The following is a 26,476-nucleotide window of genomic DNA, read 5'->3' on the forward strand; positions in this document are numbered from 1 at the left end:
CTGGTTTTGGTGCTCCGTCACCTCTCTGACCAAGATGTCATTCTCCTAGTCACTAAAGCGACACTCACGCTTCCTTTTCTCCTGCTCCTGGGATTTTCCTCTCCATTCTGGCTTATACTGGGTTGATTGGGATCTTCCTGAGGTCTCTCCTGGCCTGCATTCTCCATCTTGGCTCCCTTCAGTTTTTTGTTGTTGCTTGCAGGCTTTTTTTTTTTTTTTTTTTTAATGCTAATGCTGCAAATACTGTATGGTGCTAACAAGATTAGAGTACAACGCCACTTTTGCAGCATTAACGTTGTTTTTCCTTACAACGTGTCACAAAGGTTAGCGTAATTTTTCTTTTATGCTAGCCTTTCCTTTGCACCGTAGTGCATCATTTTCTAAATATGCCGCACGGATGGTGCAAAGAAATGTTATTAGCCGGCATTCATTTGTTTTACTCACACCTGCGCTAGTGCAGTTGTGCCTCATTTTTCTTAAATAAAAAACAAGTACATTTATTAATTCCATCATGAGAATGCATGTTTGAGGATCTCACATCTGAGAAGTTGGAAATCTTGTACTGAAAATTTGGCCGATAAGAAATTTGGATTATGTTGGATAATGTGCAGATTTTGGAAATTTCATGTTGCGCTCATTACGCGAAATTCCCTCTGCGTTGTGTAATTTCATGCAGTTTATTTCAGAAATTCGCACTCACTCACGTTATTCCATGCTGTAAACATGTATTGCAAGAGCACAGGAACATTGCTAACCAGTACAGATGTGAGAGGCTGCTGTTTGTGTTTTTTTAGTTACTTTCAGCACAAAACGCATCCTTGCTTTCAAAATGTACTCAATGACATACTTTGATCTAAAAGTTACCATCAATTGCTGGTTTTATAATTTGGGTACCATGGTTAATTTCATGCAACCTGCCCGCAGAATACACAAATTTTGCACACCCTTTTGAAAAACAAACGACCTGGTATCTGTAAGCATAATGCTCTGTTAACTACAAACCTCAGAGTTTGAAAGTGTGGCACACAGAATTGAAAGGGCAATCTTTAAGGCCATGTATCGAACAAAATTCAATTTTTCAATACAGGTTAAGTTTGTGTGCACTTCTGCTTGACGTCCAGTGTGTGCAATGTGTATTAATAAGCAGTTATAGGTTTTCCAGATGACATTGGCAAACATTACCTTTGTTCATTAAGTAGAGAAGGACAATTTAAGAGACACAACATGGCGGAATCAGATAGCAATACCCAAAGGACGGCCTGCGATTAGGAAAATGGACCTCTACTCAGATTGCCACAATTGTTTGTTTTCTGTAGAATAATTTTTCCTCAGCATGCAATATTATATACAATAATACATACCCATGGGAAGCCGTTCATGTCAAAATTACTGCTCCCCATATTGGACACCTCCTGAAATGCATAGCGTGCTGCAAAATGAATATGACACACACCAGAATGAATGTACTATGTGTCAAAATAATTATGAGACCTGGCAGAGTGAATCTGAATTGAACCAAAACAAATATGAAACCTGGCAGAATGAATATGCTACTTAGTGATTATTATGAATAACACACACACTAAATTGAATAAGAAAATTACTGAAATATATATAAATCATACTGAAATTAATATGGCCCTCACTGTAAACAATAAAGCGATCACTGAAACGAATACAATATTCACCAAAAAGAATGGGGTATTTCTTGAAATGATTGACTTATACCAAGAGAAATATGACATACATTGAAATTAATATGGCCGATTGAAAATAATATAAAGTATTGAAATGAATATATAATATTCTGAAAAGAAAACAATGCACATTGAAACTAATACAATGTACATTGAAATGAACATTAAACGTGTTGCAATGAATTTGAATTGTGTTGAAATTAATATTACCGATATGGCATTGAATATGAGACACACAGAAATGAATAGGAGATGATTAAAAATGAATATGGCTTATGTTGAAATTAATGCAACCCCATTGAATTGAGGTTGACATGTCTTCAAATAAGTATGACCACAGCTGAAATTCACATGAGATTTGTTAAAATGAATATGGCACGCCTTGAAATTGATATGACACATATTCAAACTAATATGATACATATTCAAATTAATATGATATATGTCAAAATTGATAAGTTGCATCTTAAAATTAATATGACAAGTGTTAATATGAATATGACATCCATTAAAATAAACTTAACATTGATTTAAAAGAAAATAACACATGTTAAAATGAATATGACCTATGTTGAAATGAATATGACCCTCATTGAAATTAATTTGACATGTTTTAAAATTAATACGAGTAACGTTAAAATGATCATGACATTTATCACAATGAATATGGTTTGCATTAAAAGTGATATGATATACATTGACATGATTACGATATATGATGCAATGGATATGATTCATGTTAAAATTAAGATGTGTTAATATGAATGAAGCATCCATTGAAAGAAATATGACACATGCTAAGATAAATATGACATGCATTGAAACAAATATGAGCTCCACCGAAATTAATTCAACATGTCTTAAGCTGAATTTGACCAATGCTGAAATTAAAATGAAACTTGTCATAATGAATATATTGTGCTTTGAAATAGAGATGATACACAGCAAATTAAATACTGCATATATTGAAATTAATATGACCTATGTTGAAATGGATATGACCTGTGTTAAAATTATTATGACAGGTGTTAAGGTGAATATGACATCCATTGAAATGAATGACATTCATAGAAAGGAATATGACACATGTTAAGATGAATATGATCCACTTTGAAATGAATATGAAACCTGATGAAATCAATATGGCCCACATCAAAAGTTATATGACATTCTGTAACATGAATATCACACTTTTTGAAATGAAAATGAAACTGTGAGATAAATGTAACATGCCTTGAAATGAATTAGGCAAATATTGAAATGAACACAAGCCATGTTTAAATGAATATGACTCCTGTTTAAATGAATATGGCTTGCTCTGAACTTATGTGGGTGTGCTTTAAAATTAATATTACATATTGAAATTAATGTTACATATTTTCAAAGGGTCGCATTACGAGTTTGGCGGTTTGTGCACCACCATGGCGGCGGTGTGACCGCCATCTGCTTGGCAGTCAGACCACAGTATTACGATGCTGGCAGTCCCATAGGGAAAGACTGCTGCAGTCCCGCCAGCAACACCAGGCAGCGCAGACCACCGCAGTGGCGAGGCAGGCCAAAAAGGCCGACGGAGCTGGTGTTTCGGATGGAAACATTATGATGTTGCCTACTGCCAGCGTGACCATGGCAGTCCAACCACCACATCTCAGCAGGTGGAAACGGAAAGCATAAAGGAAGCAACTCACCTGTAGGCAGTGTTACATGACCTGTGCCGCCATGGAGCCCATCACACACATGTCCTGCCGCAGATGCTGCTCATCGATGGACCCACACAGCACCCACATTGCAACACAAAGGAAGGTCAATGGGATGCACAATAGGTTGTGAAACGAATATCCAAAGCTAACAATGCAAACAATACCTACATAATAGTGATGGCGACATTAGGAGCATTCATGGACACATTTCACTTTGCACATACCCCTAAAACAGCATTTGCATAGGAACTGACCCTTCATGTATCTCAGGGACAAACGATATTTGAGCCAAGTGATATGCCTAGCTGCTAAATGTGTAAGTGCAAGTCAAGAAAGCAAATACAACGGCAACAGCATGGTCCAGACATCTAGATGATGTAGCTGTAAGGTACACACATCAAAGTGGACACATGGTCAGTCAAATCCAAAGGAAGTTACCACAATTTAACACCCTCCATGTGTGGACAAACAAAACTCTAGCTCCCGCAAATGAGACGAAAGTACAATCTGTATCAGGGGACAAATCTATACCACACATGCTGACATTGGCCAACACAAGATGAAATACTTACCCTAGCAAGCATAACAAAATGCAATGACACCCCAATTGGATCAACACCCACATATCCATACAGTGAACATCTACCCTTGTCTTGGGTGACCAACACTTCCCACAAAGTCAGATATTAAAAAACAACAGCAAATGTGGTGGATGTGTCTGTGGGTGTTGTGGTGGTGTCTGGGGGTATGGTGACTGAGGTGTGTGTGGCTGTGGGCTGTGAGCTGTTGTAGGATGCTTGCCTGGCTTGTAGTGGGTACCTTAGGTCCTTACACCTTATACCAGGTCCAGTTATCCCTTATTAGTGAAATGTAGTAATGTTCTAGAAGCTTAGGCTGATAGAGGTAGCTGTAGCAGAGCAGCTTAGGCTGAACTGGGAGACATGCAAAGCTCCTGCAATACCACTTATAGTTACACAGTACGTATACACAATACAAGACAATACTCAGTGTTACCAAAAATAAAGGTACTTTATTTTAGTGACACAAGACCAAAATTATCTTAGAGGCAATACTCCTTCTGGAGGTAAGCATTATACACAATATATACGGACACCAACATCAGGTAAGTAAATAGTCATAGGATAGTGCAAACAATAGAAAATACCATAGAATGCAATGGGAAGAAATAGGCCTTGGGGCAAAACAAACCCTATGCTAAGAAAGTGGAATGCGAATCACGAATTCCCCCCTAGGCAAGTGTAGTGTGTAGAGGGGCACTGGGAGTGTAAGAAAACCACAAAGGTTAGTAAAACACCCCACCCCAGAGCCCAGAAAAGTAAGAGTAAAGTACTGCAAGTTTCTTTAGGACACACTAAAAGTCGTGAATAGAGTTATTGCAAGAACCAAGCAAGACTGCAAGCAACAAATGGTGGATTCCTGGACCTGAAGACCTGTAAAGAGAGGAGATCAAGTACAAAAGTCGCAGAAGATTCCAGGAAGGTCAGGAGCCCCTGCCAACCTAGAAGATGGTGCAAAAGAGGATTCTCCGGTTGGAAGAAGTCTGCAGAAGAGCACCAAACAAGATGGCTGTGTGTTCCTGCATGATGCAAAGGATGTCCCACGTGGAGATGTTGGATGCAGGTGAGTTGTAGCGCTGGATTAGTCCAACAAGCCTTGGTTCAAGCAATGTCGCGATTGTGTCAAAATGGTGCTGCCTGGACCCAGAAGGGACCTGGGGGCCTCAACTCAGACTGAGGAGGCAGAGGGAGCTCCCAACACTGGAGGGAACCCACAGATGACCAGGCAGCACCCACAGAGGTCCCAGGACACAGGGACGTAGAAGGTGCAAATTCCGGTTGCTGCAGCACCACAAAAGAAGGTCCCACGCTGCTGGAGAACAACTCAGTGAGTTGAGCATCACAGGATAGAGTGCTGCGGACCTGGGCCAGGCCATGCATGAAGGATTCTTGCAAAGAGTGCACAGAGGCCTCAGGAGGTGAAGATGACGTGGTGCACAGGGGTACTGTCGCAAACAGGGAAGGCAAGGCAAATTTGGACAGCTGGACCTTAGGACAGTCTGTGTCGAAGGGGTTCAACACCTGTGTTCCAAGGAGCACGCTCGTCATCGGGAGAGGAGTCCCAGAGAACCTGTCATCATCTTAGAAGGTGCCTGCTGGAGCAGGGAAGTGACTCTGTCACTCCACGGGAGAGTTCTTCGGTCCTTCTGGTGCAGGGTGAAGACAGGGAGTCCCCAGAGTGTGCACACCATAGAAACTGTTGCAGTTGCTGGCTGGAGCTGAAGTTGTAGAGTCGCAGTAGCCTTTCTGGATACTTTGTTGCAGTTACAGCGGTTCCTGGAGCGGTCTGCGGTTGATCCGAGGTCAGAGGATGAAGCAGGAGTTGCAGAGGATTCCTGGTGGAAACTTGCAAGCCAAATCTGAAGAGGAACCCACAGGAGAGACCCTAAGTAGCCCTGAGAGAGGGATTGGCTACCTACCCAGGTGTGCACCTCTCAGGAGGGGTCTCTGACATCACCTGTTGGCACTGGCCACTCAGCGATCTCCATAGTGTCCCCACACCTTGGAAAACAAGATGGCTAATGCAAGGGACACAATGCAGGAGCTCTGGGCACCACCCCTGGAGTGGTGATTGACAGGGGAGTGGCCACTCCCCTTCCCATTGTCCAGTTTCGCGCCAGAGCAGGGACAGGGGGGTCCCTGAACCGGTGTAGACTGGCATATGCAAGGAGGGCACCATCTGTGCCCTGTAAAGCATTTCCAGAGGCTCTGGAAGGCTACCCCTCCCAAACTGATAACACCTATTTCCAAAGGAAGAGGGCGTATCACCCTCCTCCCAAAGGAAATGCTCTGTTCTGCCTTCCTGGGACTGGGCTTCTCAGACGCCAGGAGGGCAGAACCCTGTCTGTGAGGTGGCAGCAGGTTTAGCTGGAGTGCAAACCTCAGAGAGCTGGTTTGGCAGTACTGGGGGTCCATGATGGAGCCCAGAGGATGCATGGGATTGGCCCCCCAATACCAGATTTGAAATGGGGGGCAATTCCATGATCCTAGACACCTTACATGGCCATATTCGGAGTTACCATTGTGAATCTACATTTAGGTATTGACCTATATGTAGTGCACATGTGTAATGTTGGCCCCGCACTCACGAAGTCTGGGGATTTGGCCCTGGACTGCGTGGGGGCACCTTTGCTAGTGCAAGGGTGCCCTCACACTTAGTAACTTTGCACCTAGCCTTCAGTAAATGAAGGTTAGACGTATAGGTGACTGATAAGTTACTTAAGTGCAGTGAAAATAGCTGTGACATAGTGTGTGCACTATTTTATTCAGGCTGCAATGGCAGTCCTGTGAAATGGTTTGTCTGAGCTCCTTATGGGTGGCAAAATAAATGCTGCTGCCCATAAGGATCTCCTGCTACCCCAATGCCCTGGGTACCTAGGTACCATATACTAGGGACTTATAAGGAGGTGTCCAGTGTGCCAATTGGAATTGGCGTATTAAGTCACTAAACTATAGTGACTGATTTGGAAGCAGAAAAAGTATAAGCACTGAAGTTCTGGTTATCAGAACTTTAGTGACACAGTTAAGCACTAATGACAACACACACAGTAGGCCACAAACTATGAGCACTGGGGTCCTGGCTAGCAGGATCCCAGTGAGACAGAAAAAACACACTGACATACACTCACAAACAAGCCAAAAGTGGGGGTAACCATGCTACAATGAGGCTTTCTCACAGGTGTTGTCTGGGTGTATGGTGGGTGTGATGGATGTGTCACTGGGTGTTGTGGTGGTGTCTGTGGGAATGGTGGATGTGGTGTGTGGGTCGGTGGGAGTGTCTGTTGAAATGGTGGCTGATGTGGTGTCTGTGGGTGAATGCCGAGTGCCTGCATGCCGGTGTGCCTGGTAGAGTTTGTGTCGCTGTGTGCTGCTTGTGTGTGTTGAGGTTGGTGCATGCGGATGTGTCTGTGTGCTTAGGACAAGTAGGGGAAAGGGGAATTTGGATAGGGAAGAGAGAGGATGTGGGAGGAAGGATTGGGGATAGATTGCTGTCATCATTGAGGAGGCCAGAGCCTGAAAAGATTTCTGTAGGCCAGACACCATCGAAATCGTGAATACCATCCAGTCTGGCTCTCCATATGACCCCTGCACTCACCACATCCTCAACAAAGCAAGCTCCGTCATTGCACCCCAACTACGGAAGATCATCAACAGCTCCTTCGAGTCTGCCACCTTCCCGGAGAGCTGGAAACACGCCGAGATCAACGCCCTCCTCAAAAAATCCAAGGTGGACCGTAAGGACCTCAAGAACTTCCAGCCTATCGCCCTGCTCCCCTTCCCGGCAAAATTCATAGAGAATGCTGTCAACAGACAACTAACTCGCTTCCTCGAGGAAAACAGCACCCTGGACCTTTCCCAATCCGGATTCCGCAGCAACCACAGTACCGAAATCACCCTCATCGCCGCCACCGACGACATCAGAACCATACTGGACAAAGGTGAAACCGCGGCCCTCATCCTCCTGGACCTCTCAGCCGCGTTCGACACCATCTGCCACCACACCCTACGCTCACGCTTCAGCAGTGCAGGAATCCATGACAGAGCCCTGAACTGGGTCACCTCCTTTCTTACCGGCAGAACCCAGACAACCCGCCTCCCCCCAATCCGCTTGAAGGCCACCAAAATCATCTGCATCGTACTCCAGGGTTCGTCCCACAGCCCGACCCTCTTCAACATCTACATGGCCCTGCTTGCTAACATCACCCGATCCCACAACCTCAACATCATCTCATATGCCAACGACACCCAGCTTATCCTATCCCTCACCAAGGACTCCGCCAAGACCAACCTCCACGAATGAATGAAGGCCATCGTCGAATGGATGCCTCAAACTCAATTCTGACAAGACAGAAGTCCTCATCTTCAGCTCCACCCCCTCTGCATGGGATGACTCCTGGTGGCCTGCCACTCTCGGAGCTGCTCCGACTCCCCCCGACAACGCACGCAACCTAGAATTCATCTTGGACTCCCCATTATCCATGACCCAACAAGTCAACGCCATCTCCTCCTCCTGCTTCAACACCCTCCGCATGCTCTGAAAGATCTACAAATGGATACCCACTGAAACCAGAAGAACAGCCACCCAAGCCCTCCTAAGCAGCAAACTGGACTATGGCAATGCCCTCTACACAGGAACCACGGCCAAACTACAGAAGAGGCTGCACTGCATCCAGAACACCTCTGCTTGCCTCATCTTGGACATCCCCCGCCACTGCCACATCACAGACCACCTGAGAAACCTGCACTGGCTCCCAGTCAACAAAAGAATCACCTTCAAACTTCTCACCCACGCTCACAAAGCACTGCACAACACCGGACCAGAATACCTCAACAGACGGCTCTCCTTCTACACCCCGACCCGGCATCTCCGCTCCACCGACCTCGCCCTCAAAAGCATCCCACGCATCCGCAGAACTACAACCAGCGGTAGTTCATTCTCGCCCCCAAAACCTGGAACACTCTTCCAACCCACCTGCACCAGACCAAAGACCTCCTTACCTTCAGGAAACTTCTCAAGACCTGACTGTTTGAGCAGTAGGAATACTCCCCTTTTCTTCTCCCCACTCCTCAGCGCCTTGAGACCCTCACGGGTGATTAGTGTGCTTTACAAATTCCTGATTGATTGATTGATTGATTGACATGTCACTATGAATGTCTTCCAGGAAACCATTTGTCTGAAGTTGGCTTATCAACCCCTGGATGGTATTCACAATGGCAGTCTGCCCCACAGAAGGCTATTGACCTCCTGATACTCCTCAGGAGGTCAATAGCCTTCTCACTCAGGGCAGCAGGAGTAACAGGGGCTGGCACTGAGGTACCTAGGTTAAAGGAGAAGCCCACCCTCTTAGGTGAGTGGGGATGGCCAACTGGGTGGGGAGCAAAGAGGAAGGGTGGTGCTAGTACTGGGGGTGCCAGACAAGGATGGTACAGGAACAGGTCCTGATGGGTCCCCCACAACTAGGGAGTGACCACTGGAGGTAGAATCTAAAGATGACGAGGTTGATCCTGTGTCATCGGTGGCACTCCCCTCACCTTCCAGGCCACTGGGTCCCTCCGTGTCAGTGGTATCATGACTGGAGGTACCGTGGCCAGATGCTTCCCCACTTGGTTTCGCCCTGTCTCCTTCACTTGCCTGGGATGATGCTACAAATAAAAATGGGAAACGGGTCTCTACATGTTCCTGATCACACCTGAACAAAAGCTGTGATTTACAAACAGTACCATGATGTCAAGTAGGCCCCAGCAACAAACTACTTCAAGGTGGCACCTACATGAATCATACATATGCATCTTTGTCATATGAACTGTCAACGGTTGCCCACAGAAAAATCAGGTCTCAGATCTCCAATTGCATGGGTGAAGTTGTGCAATCATAATAACCATTGAACAAGTAGAAGACCATATCACCTTGAATGCTTTGCCTCATGGAGCATACCTGTTACCTGTTGTCTTACAATAGTAGGCCAACGCCAAGTTCATTCCAACAGATCCCACACAAGGTCATGCAAACATATATTTGTCACATACTCAATAACACAACAATAAGAAATGATGCTCCAAATCCTGCCATGTTGTTGACAGCAGTACAGTATCCTGAAGAAGGTGACATGGAAATGCTCACGTCACACTGGAAACATGTCAACAATGCACACTTCACCATGTGTAAATTGTCCTAATTGAGTCATGGAGGTAGTACTAATGTTGCTCAGATATGCTACATATTTGGCATGGAAATGTTCACTGTAGTCAAAATGTGCAAATTGACAGGGAGATATGTTGCTAAAATACATAACACAATGACACAGCTAGCCCCCGGAAAATCACCACTACTATATGCCACCCTTTGCAATGACAAACTCTGATTGCATCAGTAGAAGCCATTAGTTCTTTGCACAGGGCAGACTGCCATTGTGAATTTGCATATTGGAGAGACCCAGGGATTTACAAGAACTTGTAGAAGGCCCTGTACATGTTGCCCAATGGGAAGCTACATCACTGTCTCCATGTTGGTCCTGCAAACCCAGATGTCCGGATCGACCCAACCACATGTGAGTCCAACAAAACTGTAAGTCACTCCATGATGAGTGCCAACAGTGAGGCAACAAATCTTTCCCATTTAACATGTGCAGTGCACTTTGCCACTTGATGCCACATCAATGGCATGGAAATGGGCATTGTGTGTAAAAACTCTAGTCCTACATGTCATATCTCTCATTGCTACTGAAGTTGTACATGCCAAATGACATGCAATGACGGGTGAGAGTATGTGTGAGACAACAATCAATGGTGAGCCACTCCTGTCTGTAGCACCACATAAAATGTAGCCCCATTGCATAAGTCCAATTCCAAAGACAGGTTGGCATGCAACTATATGTGAGGGAATACAGAAATCTTCCTGTGAACACAGGTAGACAAAGCATGAACAGCAGTGTACACATTTTGTTAAAAGAGAATGGGACACAGGCTAACATGTCAGCACAAGGAATTTTGGCAACAGTGAAACAGGGACATAAATCATGTCAAAGACATTCCCCACATACCAAGGCTAAGTTTTGATCTGTAGCTGTACCCAAAGAACAATGTATTCTCTGTCACATGTGTGATGCCACCTTCACATGTCAGACAGTAGTGAGGCACCAGCACACATCACACACTGAAAACAAGTGGCCTCTTGGGAGCAGATACCAATTTACTCACTTAACCAGACACATGGCTGAGGACAGTGATCCATCACTTCTTTTTCTTTGGACTGTAACACTGAGGAGTAGCGGTCTGTTACGTAGAATTTAGACCTACTACAACAACAAACCTTCCTTGATTGATCACTGTACAAGGCAATGTGTTGTCCTCGGAGAGCAATTGTTTTGTGGATTGTACACAGTTGTGATCTAGGTCCCTGGGCTACTAGGCAAGGCACAGCAATATGCACCAAATTACATATCTACACAAACAGTTACTCATCTTGTGTGTCACACATGGTCCATCCCCAGTCATCAGGAGGAGATGTCAGGCCCTAACACTTTAACTTGGCTGTGTGACAGACAGTAATATGTCCTGTACTCATTGTGGCTGCTGTGCTCCCTGCAAATGCCCATCAAGGTCTGGGTATGCTACTGCCAGAATGTGGGCCCCTAGGGAGATCATGCTTCGAGGTGTGCCCACCCACGTTGGGAGGACAGCCCTATCTGAATGTCTGAGATCTTCTGGCCCAGCACCTCAAGTCCTTCCACCTCTTGCAACAGTGGGCATAGTGGGCTATGGAACCCCAGGGTCTGCACCTCCTGGGCAATGGCTCTCCAAATCTCCTTCTTTTGATGGGTGTTTACCTATATGGATGCAAGAGACAAATCAAGCGATTACAAACACAAGTTGTTGCTCAAATGGTTGTGTCACACACGTCAGAAACACCAAGCATAAAATGGGCAGTTTGTCAACACACCACAAGTGTGAGGCACATGCCAATATGTACAGGGACATGACTACACACTTTTGGATTCATCTGCAGACTAACCCACTACCCTGCTCAAGGCCTACAATGACTAAGCAAGCCTAAAAACATCAGGTATTCGATGCCCCAGCAACATGTACTGTGATGTGAGCCACAATGAAACACCACACAGCAATGTGGTTTCTGAAGGGTAAACTCGTTAGGCCTGACTGGACAAACACATTTACACTCTGCAACACTGACTCAATGCATACAGTCCCTACAGGCAACTATCATAGTACAGACTTCACCCTTACACTTGAGTGACAATGAAAGGGCAGGCATGGCATCTTCCCTGTGCATGTGTGGACATGTGGCCTAGTAAATGTAGACTCATGTCACTTCAGAGTAGGTTTTGGTGGTATGTACCTGTACCACAAAACACTTCTCTAACCTACAAAGAGAACAACTCAGCGATTTGAGCATCACAGGATGGAGTGCTAGGGACTCAGGGGATGAAGAAGACGCAGTACACAGGGGTACCGTCACTCTCAGGGAAGGCAAGGTCCTACCTCCTCCAAATTGCGTCAGCAGGACCTCAGGACAGCCTATGTCGATGGGGTCCACCCTCTGTGTCCTTAGGAGCACGCTCGTCACTGTGAGAGGAGTCCAAGGGTACCGGTCGTCGTCTTGAAAGGTGCCTGCGTGAGCAGGGGAGTGACTCTGTCATCCCACGGGAGATTTCTTCGGTCCTTCTTGTGCAGGATGAAGACAGGAAGTTTCCCAGAGCGTGCACACCGTGGAAATTGTTGCAGTTGCTGGCTGGAGCTGAAGTTGCAGAAGAAAAGTATCCCTTGTGGATACTTTGTTGCTGTTACAGTGGTTCCTGGAGCAGGCTGCGGTTGATCCGAGGTCAGAGGGTGAAGTAGTAGTTGCATAGGATTGCTGAAGAAAACTTGCAAGGAGAATCTGAAGAGAACCAAGAGGAGAGACCATAAATAGCCCTGAGAGGGGGATTGGCTATCTCATCAGGTAAGGACCTATCAGGAGCGGTCTCTGACCTCATGTGCTGGCATTGGATACTCAGAGCCCTCCAGAATGCCCCCACACCTTGCAAAGCAAGATGGCTGAAGTCTGGGACACACTGGAGGAGCTCTGGGCACCACCCTTGGGGTGGTGATGGACAGGGTAGTGGTCACTCCTTTTCCTTTGTCCAGTTTCGCACCAGAGCAGTGGACAAGGGGTCCCTGAACCAGTGTAGACTGGTTTTTGCAAGGAGGGCACCAACTGTGCCCTTCAAAGCTTTTCCAGAGGCTGGGGGAGGCTACCCCTCCCCAGCCTGTAACACCTATTTCAAAAGGGAGAGGGTGAAACACCATGCTCTCAGAGGAAATGCTTTGTTCTGCCTTCCTGGGACTGAGCTGCTCAGACCCCATGAGGGCAGAATACTGTCTGTGAGGTGGCAGCAGCTGTAGCTGCAGTGCAAGCCTCAGAGAGCTGGTTTGGCAGTACTGGGGGCCATCCTGGAACCCCCAGGATGCATGGAGTTGGCTCCCCAATACCAGATTTGGAATGGGGGACAATTCCATGATCTTAGTCATGTTACATGGCCATATTTGGAGTTACCATTGTGAAGCTAGATATAGGTATTGACATATGTGTAGTGCACCAATGTAATGGCATCCCCGCACTCACAAAGTCCCGGGAAATGGCCCTGAACTATGTGGGGGCATCTTTGCTAGTGCAAGGGTTCCCTCCCACTTAGTAACTTTGCACCTAACCTTCAGCAAGTGAGGGTTAGGCATATTGGTGACTTATAAGTTACTTAAGTGCAGTGAAAATGGCTGTGAAATAGTGTGTGCACTATTTCACGCAGGTTGCAATGGCAAGCCTGTGCAAGAGTTTGTCGGAGCTCCCTATGGGTGGCAAAAGAAATGCTTCAGCCCATATGGATCTCCTGAAACCCCAATGCCCTGGGTACCTAGGTACCATACACTAGGGACTTATTAGGGGGGTCCTGTGTGCCAATTGAAATTGGTAAATGAAGTCACTAGCCTACAGTGACAAATTTAAAAGCAGAAGGAGCATAAGCACTGAGGTTCTGGTTAGCAGAGCCTCAGTGACACAGTCAAGCACTATACATACACACACATTAGGCCATAAACTATGAGCACTGGGGTCCTGACCAGCAGGGTCCCAGTGAGACAGGCAAAAACATACTGACATACAGGTAAGAATGGGGGTAACGTGCCAAGGAAGATGGTACTTTCCTACAGCAGTATGTCATTATCAGGACATGTAAAATACCCCAGTATATGCCCTACCTTTTAAATACACTGCACCCTGCCCCTGGGGCTGCCTTGGGCCTACCTTAGGGGTACCTTACATGTAGTAAAAGGGAAGCTTTGGGCCTGGCAAATGGGTGCACTTGCCAGGTTTAAATGGCAGTTTAAAACTGCACACACAGACACTGCAGTAGCAGGTCTGAAACATGTTGACAGGGCTACTCATGTGGGTGGCACAATCAGTGCTGCAGGCCCAATATTAGCATTTGATTTACAGGCCCTGGGCACACATGTTGCACTATACTAGGAACTTACGGGTAAAACAACTATGCCAATCATGGATAAACCAATCATCAGGTCAATTTAGACAGAGAGCACTTGCACTTTAGCACTGGTCAGCAGTGGTAAAGTGCTCAGGGTCCAAAAGCCCGCAAAAACTAAATGCAGCACATAATCGAAAACATATATTTATTTTAGTTAATTAATTTGTGTTCATACCATATCCTTTCAGAATATGTAATATTAATTTCAATATGTATTGTTAATTTTAAAGCAAATCAACATCGATTCAAGGCAAGCCATATTTAAACAGTGAGCATTTTAATTTACACATGGCTTGTGTTTATTTCGATATGTGCTTTATTCGTTTCAAAGCATGCTATATTTATCTCATATAGTTTCATATCCATATCAATAACTGTCATATTAATTTTAATGAATGTCATATTAATTTTGATGTGGGTCATATCAACTTCATCAGATATCATATTAATTTGAAAATGGTTCATATAAATCTTAACATGTGTCATACTGCTTTAAATTATTGGCATATTCGTGTCAGTGGATGTCATATTCATCTTAACACCTGACATTATTATAATTTTAATTTGGGTCATATCCATTTCAACAGAGGTCAAATACATTTCAATATATGCAATATTCATGTCGCTGTGTATCATATTGATTTCAAAGCATAACATTCATTTTGGCAAGTGCAAACCATATTCATTTTTTATTAAATGTAATGTTCATTGCACATTATATTCCATACAGAATAATGCATTTTCATTTCAGTACCTTATATTCATTTCAAGCTGTCATATTCATTCCAATGTGTGTCATATTCCTCTTGGCATATGTCAGTCATTTCAAGAAATGTCTCATTCTTTTTGACAAATATTGTATGTGTTTCAGTGATTGCTTTATTATTTACAGTGAGGGCCATATTTATTTCAGTATGATTGATATGTATTTCAGTATATCTCTTATTCAATCCTGAGTGTGAGTTATTCATAATAATCACTACGTAGCATATTCACTTTGCCTGGTTTTATATTTGTTTTGGTTCAAGTCAGATTCACTCTGCCAGGTATCATATTTATTTTGACACATAGTACATTCATTTTGGTGTATGACATATTCATTTTGCAACGCGTTATGCTTTCCAGGAGGTGTCCTATATAGGGAGCTGTAATTTTGACATGAACGGCTTCCCATACATACCCCTAATTGTAAATCAATACTGTGGCAATTAAAAATAATTAGCACAAGCTTTTCAGCGTATTCTTCACAAACAATTTCAAACCATTTAGGGAGAAGAAAGTATACTGTATCTACACTACTGTGAAAATACCATGTAATTTTGTAATGCTCGTAGTTGATTAAAGGCAAAACCATTCGTTCCTGCTGAGCAAGATATTTTTCTTCGTGGGTAGAATGTAAGGTGTGACGAACTAAGCATTGTTTGTTAAAACTAGTTACATTAGAGCTGCTTTCTGCAATATTTCAGCACTTGTCTGGTTCATTTTGAGTCTACTACAGCCAAGAGCTGTTCTGCACTGTTCGCCCCCGTCTCTGGTGCTTAACATAGTAAATTGCAAGCTGATGTTGCAAAAAATATGTGTTATCTGAGTTGTGAGACAGTCAATATCAGTTAATGTATTTTCCAATGCTATTTCAAGTGTTTCTAGCTAAAATTAATTGAAACAAAAGGCAAACACTTCTAATAACAAAAGTATAGTGAAGAGAGGAGTAAGTGAGAAATCAGCACACACTCATCCAGTCACCCACTGTTTGGACGTGGTAGGCGGAAGTTGTACAAATGCATTTTATAATAGTTTGTAATAGGTACCTATGTAATTGAATATACAGGGGCGTAGGTTTGGGTGGGGGGGGATGCTGGGGTGTTACACCCTGCTAGTAAATATATATTTGATGTATAGTTCGGGTACAGGTGCATTCAGTTGGATATCTGATTTCATATGAGACTTTTGCATACATACAGGCAAAAAAGCACACACGCTTACTTTTTCTCTCTTTTGAAAGCCTATAATATTGGTTATTTTACAAAATATTGTGTTTTCTCTCACTTAGTAGTCCTACCAATCCGCATTTCTCTCTCTTTATACTGCCCCTTAAGCCCCTCTCATGCGCCCTGATTGTCACATAATGCATTTTAGCATTATATGCCAACGTGTTTGTTGGAAAATTTGAAGCTCACCCCCTCTCTGTCACTCAATAAGTACAGAAATGCAATTTCTTCATTTTACAAATCTTTCTTAGATTTTTGCTTAGCATCTCAACATTAGAATGGATAGCTTGAACTCTAACTACTAAAAGGACAGGTGTGCACGATTTGCTGTTTTATGCAAGGTAATTTTCATCTATCCACCCTGTATTCCAGCCCTGATAAACTGTAGTTTTAGTCATAAGGGATACAGTATTTCATTTGTGTAACTCATGTTCTAAAACTATTATTCTCAACACAGGTACATAGATATGTCAGTAAGTTATTAGTTGGGAAATATAAAACCTATAACGCGGCTATATTAAAAAAGCAAGTGACAAAGGATGCAGGTTCAACAAAACCTTCGCAGCTAAAATTCATACAAAGAAAGAGCCAGATATGTGGTTGGCTTTGGCTAAGTTAGAACTATAGAAATATCACATACATACGAATCAAAGTTTTGCTATGTCATAGCTTCTTCACTTTAGTCGTGTCAAACACAAACACATATGAACACCTACCTTCTTTGTCATCATGGTACTTGACTGCATCCTGTATTGTGTCGGGAAGGCTGAAATGAACTGTGCGCGTCTTCCCGTGCTTCTGACTTTTCTTGTACCCATCCTGCTTTTGAAGAGCCTTTTCCCTTTCATAGTATGCCTTTAGCTGGTCACATCGCATACGTCTCACCAGCCTCTGACGCTGGCCTAATGGAAGGGACTCCAGCAAGCACTGGTCAATTTCCATTTCATGGGATCGAAAAACATTACAAAGTTGAAAACAACCTGCAACAAATGAATAGTGAGGATATTAATTCTCAAAAAGTATGTGGGCAGATTCTTAAATTGTTTCATTGTTCTATATATATGTATAAATTCACTTTAAAAAAACAAAGGTTACTGGGACGTTATAGTTAGGTTCTGACTTTACTCACACAAAATCATATAAATTCAGCAGTTATAGTAATGGTTAACTCAAACAACTATAAGTCACACCCCAAGATGACTATAACTCACTCCCTTGCCATTGACAGTTTTCTTTTCATTAACGTTTTTGAATATGTTGCAGTGATATTATCAATGATGTCATAAAAGATGTCATGACTGATATAATATGTGGGGTAATTAGCAGTGCATGGCAAGGACGCGACTTACTGTAACCTTACGGCGTGAGTTTGAAGGTGGCAAAACAAAATGATGATGGACTAAAAGGGAACATTGTCAAATATGTAATCACAGTCACAGATCTGGGTTGCATCCAAAGTTTTTGATCATTTCCTCCATCATCTGTTCTTTTTGCATTTGTCACCTTATGTGCGAAGGGTATGCCCATACTTTGGTCCTGTGCTCACTATGCCACCAGATTCAAGCTAGCCTGATTGATGAGTGGTGATACCCTGAAGTCAGTCCCAAGATTCTTGTTTCTGGTCAGTGGAGGATCTGGCCTGGCAGTTCAGGCTAGACTGTTCCCATGCGAGGGGCAGGGTCAAGACTTATTTGCAAATGGCTGGGTCCCAACTGAAATGGCGAGCAAAAAAGGATGGATTTAGGCCCAGATCTATGATGTGATGTGAATTTTTGACATCATTCAGCATTCCGTCTATTATCTGTTCTTTTGCATTTGTCACCCTAAGTGGGAAGGTTATACCAAGATGTGGGTCCTTTGCTCACTATGTCACCGGATTCAAGCTACCCTGGCTGATGAGAAGTGATACCCTGAAACCGGTCCCAGGATTCTTGTTTTTGGTCTTTGGATGACCTGGTCTGGCACATCGGGTTGAACTGTTCCCATGGGAAGCAGGGTCAAAACTGATTTGCTTATGGCTGGGTCCAAACTGGAATGGTACAGTGAGGAAAAAAACAATGGATTTAGGCCCAGATCTGTGGCTTGGGGTGAATGTTTTACATCATTCAACATTCTGTGAATTATCTGTTCTAATGCATTTGTTGCCCTAAGTGGGAAGGGTATACCCAGAGGAGGGTCCTGTGCTCGCTATTCCACTAGATTCTAGCTATCCTGGATGATGAGGCGTGATACCCTGAAACCGGTCCCAGGACACTTGTTTCCAGTCTAGTAAAGACCTGGCCTGGCAGTTTGGGTAGAACTGTTCCCATGGGGAACAGGGTCAAGACTGATTTGCATATGTTTGGGTCCAGACTTGAATAGCATGGCAAGCAAAAAAACAATTGATTTAGGACCAGATCTGTGACTGGGGTGAATGTTTGACATCATTCAGGATTCTGTCAATCATCTGTCTCTTTTTGCACTTTCTAAAAGTGGACATTTCTCTGCTCTTACAAGTCTGTGTGCCTGCAGCCTGTCTCCAATACACATCTGTGGTGGGCGACAGCTACAGTTTTGTGCATTTCCTCTAGACAGCCACAGACACAGAAAGGTTATGTGTGTCTGAGCACTCATCTGCATTCTGCTGGCTCTCCCTGGGCGGGAAGGGAGCGAGGGGCTGAGCCAAGATACTGAACTTACACCTGAATAGGCAGTGCATGTCCCTACACAAAGGGCTGATTACCCCTCTACTGATAGGATAGTTTGGAGCCAGACCCGGGAAGAAAGGGCCTCTGTGTACTTCAAAGACCCTTCTTTGAAGTCACCCCCCATTTCAAAGTCACAACTGGGTATAAGTACAGTGTCTCTGACCCCACCAACTCAGACACTTCTCGACCTACAACTGGATTGTGTCAGAAGAACTGATGCTCTGCATCAAGGACTCTTACTGTGCTGGACTGCTGACTTGGAAGGACTGCTTTTCTGCTGTGCTGCCCTGCTGCCCTGCAGCCCTGCTTCCTGATGCTCTCTGACCTTGCTGAAAGGGGAGCTGGACTCTGCCTTGCAACCAAAGTGATTTCCAAGGGTTTGTTGGCTTGTCTCCTGCTGCTTGACACTATGGGATATAAAAGTCTCCACCCCTGCTCCTGTGCCTGGTTCACTGGATGTGGACCCAGATACTTGCACCAGAAAAATTTACACAGCTCCAGTCTGCTTGGAGCAGGACTGGCGCATTGACCCAGTTTCAGGAGTAGAACAGGCGCATTGCTCTTGGAACTAACACTTTACCTTACCAGCCAGACACTGAACTGCGCATTGCCATTGCAGAAGCTTGGGGAGATTGATGTATTCTCTTGACTGCCAGAGAAAATGCAGCACATTGCACTTCAGAAGAAATGCATCCCAGCTTGGCACTTCTTCAGAACCGACACATCACCACCACTGCATAAAGAAAATTGATGCATCACCTCGACTGCAGGTCCAACACCAATTCATTGCTTGACTCATCTCTCGTCTGCACCCCATGACTCACTATTGTGACCAGGGTCAAAGTACTCTGTTCAGCGGGCCTGCGTGTGATTTGTCCCTGGCCTGCCCTCCATTTTAGTCAGCCTGAATTTTGACTTTACCCCGGTCCAGCGCAACCAGATAACCCCCCCATTGGAGCTCATTGCTTCTAAGCACTAGAACTCTTTTTGTAATTTAAGAATTTGTAACCCAACCTCCACTTATTGGATTTTTGTTGTTTTGTTCTTGATTTATTTATAAAAGTATTATCTATTTTTAAAATCTAGTCTAGAGTCTTTTGTGGTGTTTTCATTGTGTTACTGTGTGCTGTGTTGCACACAAATACTTTACACATTGCCTCTTGGGATAAACCTGAATGCTCTGTGCCAAGCTACCAGCTACCCTCACTGGGTTTGTGGTTCCTGCTTGTACAGGGTGAACACTATGACAACCAGAAACTCAATTTCTAACCCAAACTATGACCAGTGTAGTACAGTGGTAATAGGTAATCTTTTTTGTCTATGAATGTGCATGTATTTTTGACCAAATGGAATGTTTTACATTTTCTCCCTTAATAACTTTGGACTTGTTTGTCAAATGTCCACAAATTTAGCAGAGTTGTTCCATCCATTTCATTGTGGACGGAGTAAAGTTTTTGTGTGGTTTAGTCAAGGGACTCCAAAGAAAAAAGTGAGGTCTCAAAACATACTCAAATGCGATGCATTTCACATACACTTTTGTATTTTCAGTTGTGTTTAAAACGTCAGACAGATTTTGTTACAGTATGGCTAGACAGCATATTATAGTGCCCAGATTATTATTCTGTGTAGTTTACTTAAGTAGTGCAACTAATTTACAAGTTGTCAGGTATTTAAATGTAGTAATAGTTGTTATCACATTATTTTTTGCAAAATATGGGGGTATTTTGCTGTAGTATCACAGTACGTAGTGATCACATGAGTGAGAAAACTAGGCCTTTTGCAGAAGTCCCCTCAGTTTTTGACTCCATTTTTGACTTTATTAAAAATGTCTTTCTTGGCAACTTTCCAAACCATCCTAATCATTTGAAAAACATCGAGTTTAATCTTTGTACAATTGATTATGAACCATCTATGTTGATTACTGCTGCCTGAATCTAAATTTGCCTCAATAGGGTAATACCTCTGTCCCGGATACAACACCTTTTCTGTAGAAGAGCACTGCTGAAGATGAGAGGAAATATTTAAGAGCATTAGAATCAGTTGATTGGGGAAACGTAATGCTCACGAAAAATGGCTAATAATTACAAGAGTACCTTGTAGACCAGCAACAATTGTGCCATGCTTCGATCTACACTGGGAGCAGGTAAGACGTGGGACTCCTGTGACTTTGCAGGCTCATCTTCCTATGTCTACCTCAAACCAAATCTAACAGAAGAACCTGAGGAACTGGATATAAAAATCTAAAACTTTTGTCATCTTTGTTGTGTGAAGAACGTATGAACTTCTTGTGCGATTCCCCTTCCAGCGGCATCTTCAAGTTGCTGGACTGGCCTTTGAAAGTAGGTGGATGCTCAGAAAATACTGAAAAAGAAGTAAAGTTATAACTTTTCCAACTCCTGGAATGTGCTGAATGGTATAACGAATTGAAGGCTTTGCACTTTTTACAAACAAAAAGATTACTCTCTTGTTCTTTACTGTGGATCAGCTGGATAATACTCTATGCAGCTTTAGTCTGGTAAGCCACTGGAAGTAAATTCATTCCAAGTGCTAGAGTGATATACATCTGCTCTTGAGAAAAGTACTGCTCACTTAACCGAGTTCTTCCAACTAAGACAATCATATGTAGAATGCTGCCATCTCTAATTTGCACCAGTCTTCTTTTGAAAGCTTTTCCCACTACCAAATCTGCTTCAGATGTATAAAGTACACACAGCCTATTTGGTAGCTGAAAATCCTCCTCAAAATGCAACTGGATTTTTCCACACATCAGGACAGTGCGCGCTCTACGGGCGACGTAATGCAAAAAGCTAATCCTTATGCAATGTAATAATTCATGCATTGTGTGTTGATGCAGTATGTTAACGTTTTGCATTGCAGAGATTTATCTTGAAATGTCATCAATGCTGTTTGCATTGTATTGCTCATTTTCAAGGCTTTGCTGCAGGATTACAGGGAGTGGTTAGGGTGAGGTCCCTATTCTGAGCCCTTCTAGAATAATTTCCTGCAGTCTGGCTGGGTGTGGCACGTGGGCGGGGTCTGGGTCTATTTAAGGGACCCAGCCCAGCTCCACGCGCTCTTAAGAGGTCCCTGTGCAGAGCAGCAGCATTTTCCTGAGCTCCTGTTCCGGAGGCCTGCCTTGGCTTTTCCAGGCCCTGTCCTCATTATCTTGCTGATCCTCAAGTAGGGCGGTAAGGCGGAGGTCAGGTTAGGCCCCCGACTCCGTTTTCAGAAATATTCGAGTTTTGGGCCTTTTGGCTAATCCCGTGTGCAATTGTTTTCATGGCATTTGAATATTGATGTACGAATCGGCAACACTGTGCGCGATTCATTCTTGGCATTAAACTCTTGCAGTACAGATCGGTAGAGTGCACAATCATTTCTAGACATTTGATTTCTGATGGTTGAATGTGTGTGTATGATTCATTCTTGGCATTTATCTCTTGTGTTTCAGATCGGCAGAGTGTGCGATCATTTCTAGGCATTGAAATCATGATGCATATCTTGATATTAAAGTGCATAATAATTTTTAGACAATTGAATTCTGAAATTCAGAACAGAGTGTGACCTTGCAGTATCATTTATGAGTGTATCGCAATTCATTCATGAAAACTAATGTGTTAATTGATTCTTTTTATAACGTAGTTGCTATTCCAAGAACTAAATTAAGAAAGTTCAATGTTCAGAACATAAGATGTTATTCTAAAAACACTCATAAGAAAATTAGCATAATCCTTCGTTATTTTCCAGGTACCCAGAGCCAATAAGGTCATGTTATAGAAAAGCCCTTGATCATTCATGTTATCAGTATATAAATATTTGGAACAAAATTTATGAAAGTCAATGTGAATAATCTTGCTATTGTGTTCTTAACTCTTGCTCCCACAGGTCTCCTTCCCCGCTGTTCCCAACCTAAAACCCCATCCCCCGCTTGGCCATTCTTGAACTCTGTGCTATAATAGCTAGTAGAGTTTGGAGCTGCCAAGAGGTGGACATATTGGGAACAGGCGCAAACTCCGAGGATCTGGTCTCCCTGACATAAAGCACTTGTGCCAACTCTGAACCTCTCTGTTTCTCACTTCCAATTACATGTCCGTAAGGAACCAATGCTGATCCGGTCTGGACCGGCATGGTCTCCTTTGCTGTGATCTCACTCAGTAATTAGTTATCATCAACAAGATTTGAATTTTTACTTCTGCATACTGAGAAGGCTGCTCTGGAAGCTCACTGGCCCAGCTCCGCTGCTAGAGGGAAAGAGGAGAAGGGGTGATTGACATAGGACCAGCAGATAGTGGACACAACCAAGAAGTGAAAACCTCAGCTGACCTGGGGATCCTCCCCCTTCTGGCAGCCAGCAACCAAGCTGCTCTGTTGGCAGATGCCATTTTTGACTGATACTGGTGTTTTTTACTCTGATGGTTCCCCGTGCCCTACTAAGTAGTCCCAGTGTCTGTGCTCTGATTATAAAGGTATATGCAAACTAGTCATAAACATAATTGGCTCTGACAACCTACGTGTAAGTCCCTAGTAGGGTATGTTGGCTTAGGGACCCGAGTTGAGTTAGGGCACCCATGGGTGCACTGATGTGGTGTCTGATGTCATTTTAAAGGCAGGCCTGCCCATTATGACTGCTTTTAAAATAAAACTACATCAAAATTTGACTTTAGAATTAAAAGTACTTCCAAGGGCTTAAACTACCTTATCTTTATATATAAATCACCCCTAAAGTATTTCCTAGTTACCCCAGGAGTTGGGTGCAGTGTACATATGAGCAGGGAGATTATAAAAGCTGTTTTATAACTCCTGGTGAGGCAACAACTGCCAATAAAATTTTCCCCAGTGTAGTACATTAGCTTCAAAGGTTAATATTGGGAGGTTTTATTTTAGAAAACAAAGTCTAATTTCAACTAGTAAAGGGCTAAATATATAATGTTTGATATCAAATATAAATGCAACAACTTGCTAATGTTAGATTTAGTATAATTATTACAGGGAAAGAGTTTTAGAACTCTCTCTGAAAGTTACCAAAAACAGCCCTGTGGTGCCCTTTCCTGGCTGGTCAGCCTCTGGCAGCCTGAGCCAAGCTGCCTTAATGAAGTGTGAAGTGGCTGGGGACGACACAAAGGAAGCATCTGGTGGGAGGAGAACTGATGTAGCAGACAGCAGAGCAGGAAGGAAGTACAGTGGTTAAACTGGTCTTCAAAGGAGGGAAATCCACCGTCAACAGAAGCCAAACCTCCCCCATTTCCTGCTCCCTCAGCCATATGGTAGCCCAAGTAATTAGATTAGGAGAAAGGCTGAAGGGGGGTGGGTGTTAGGAAACTTAGCCAAACCAGTGGGTGGGCTCGGCCAGATTTAACCTCCCAGGAGAGATTTTCTCCATCTTGGATTTTTGAAGAATGTTGCTTTCTGGGATTGATTTTTTCCACGCTTTGCAGGAAGTAGTCACCCCAGAGGGTGGCACCCTGCACCTCAATGTCCAGGGGTGCTCCCCTGCTTTCCAGCCCAGGAGCAACAATAAATATGGAAAAGCTGCCCAGCAACTCAGATGCATGTTGGAAAAAAGACTGAAGAAGAAGGACTGCCATGGTGCATCCATGGAAGAACTGCACGATCTGCACACTCTGGGATACACCACAAAAATCACTTTACCTTACTTCTGAAGAGACAGGTTTGCACTCCCTAAAAGCAACAGGTACAAAGGAGATACAAAGAGTCCCCTGCATCAAGTCGTGCAAAAGGAGTCCAGTTGGCCAGCATTCAGAGGCCTTTTGAGGATTCTAACCAGATGCATTCTAGGAATTTTAGTCCAAACTTCTAAAGAGCAACTCAGAGCTCCTGGAAACTTGGACTACGTTTATGGACACTGCAAGACCCCAACATAAATTTCTGGAAGAAGATTCAGAAGTTTGGAGCAACTTTGGAAAAAAGCACCATAAGGTGACTCAGTTGACAATGAAAGTCAAGCTGGTGATGTTGAACTGCGACCCGCTTGAATTTCAGGTTTGTTCTGCTAAAGCTCCAGAGGTTTTCCCAGTCAACAAGACATCCAGGAGTTGACCGGCACCTCAAGCTGAACCTAGCCGATGACGCTACATCGCAAGCCGGCCTGAAGAGGAGCCGCACTTGACGACGGTAGAAAAAGCTCCAGAAAAAAAGACTAAGGGGACAATTATGAGTTTGATCGGCTGGACATGGACAATACGGCGATTGGGAGGATGCCACCAAGATGGAGGCCTCCTCACTGCCATATTATGACACACCCGCCGGGCAAGCGGTAGTGTCTGCAGTGGTGTCACTGCAGCAGCATGCTTCGGCTCAGAAAGTGAGACTGAAGCACATGCCGCTGCAGTGCACCACCAGATGCACCTCGGGCACACTGTTGCCATGCACAATGTTGTGCATGGCAACATTGTATACCAACAGTGCAGGCGTAGGGGGACACAACATGTGCCCAGAGCCACACTGACTAAAGGGCTTAAAATTGCCCTGGTCCTCTTCCCTGCCTTTCTGCTGAGCGTTTCATGGTGGGGTCACTGAGCAAAAAGACAGGTCATGATCGGCACAGCAGTGCTGGCATCAGCACAGCCGTGACTGGCCACAGCTTTCCCTACTGCTGCCGCCATGGGATCTATAATCCTGGAGATTGCTGTGGTCTTGTGGGGGTACGACCACCATCCACGTAATCTGGTGGTCGGACCGCCTTGGATATAGCTGTCAGACCACCACCACAGGTACGACGGTCCCAGGAGTGCCGTACTGGTAATCAGGCTCTCAGTCCGAAAGTAAAATTTTGACTGAGGCCTACCTATCAGTGTATCCAACTTGCACTTCATCGTGGTCATCCTCAGATTTTAGCTTTGCCCCGGTCAAGTGCAACCAGATGGCCATGGCTGGCAATTTCTGCTTTTAGGCACTAGAAAGCACATTGTTACATTTAATCTTCAAAAATTCATCTCTCCAGTTCCCTACAGTGAATTTTTGTTGTTTCGATGGTATTTGAAAGATAAAAATACTTCCTATTTCTATAAATTGGTTTTGGATTTTTATTATGTGTTGTTTTACTTATTTACTGTTTTGTTGATAATAAATGCTTAACACACCGACCTCCTACGTTAAGCCTAACCGCTTGTGGGCCAAGCCACTAAGGTGGTCATTCTGACCCTGGCGGCCGGTGACCGCCAGGGTCACCGACCACGGGAGCACCGCCAACAGGCTGGCGGTGCTCCCTCGAGCATTCTGACCGCGGCGGTTCAGCCGCGGTCAGAAACGGAAAGTCGGCGGTCTCCCGCCGACT

General features: G+C 44.0%; 1 protein-coding gene and 1 pseudogene across 1 annotated transcript in view; both read right to left on the bottom strand.

The window, feature by feature from the left end:
• Positions 1-26,476, bottom strand: part of MYO16 (myosin XVI) — a 2,485,855-nt gene that overhangs the window by 2,203,316 nt on the left and 256,063 nt on the right. The window contains exon 2 of the mRNA XM_069204246.1: positions 17,212-17,475. Within this exon, the coding sequence (XP_069060347.1) occupies positions 17,212-17,475 (264 nt within the window). The remainder of the gene's footprint in view (positions 1-17,211; positions 17,476-26,476) is intronic.
• Positions 21,496-26,070, bottom strand: LOC138248987 (Fanconi anemia core complex-associated protein 24-like; annotated as a pseudogene).

This window comes from Pleurodeles waltl, chromosome 8 (assembly GCF_031143425.1).
Source record: "Pleurodeles waltl isolate 20211129_DDA chromosome 8, aPleWal1.hap1.20221129, whole genome shotgun sequence".
NCBI lineage: Eukaryota > Metazoa > Chordata > Amphibia > Caudata > Salamandridae > Pleurodeles > Pleurodeles waltl.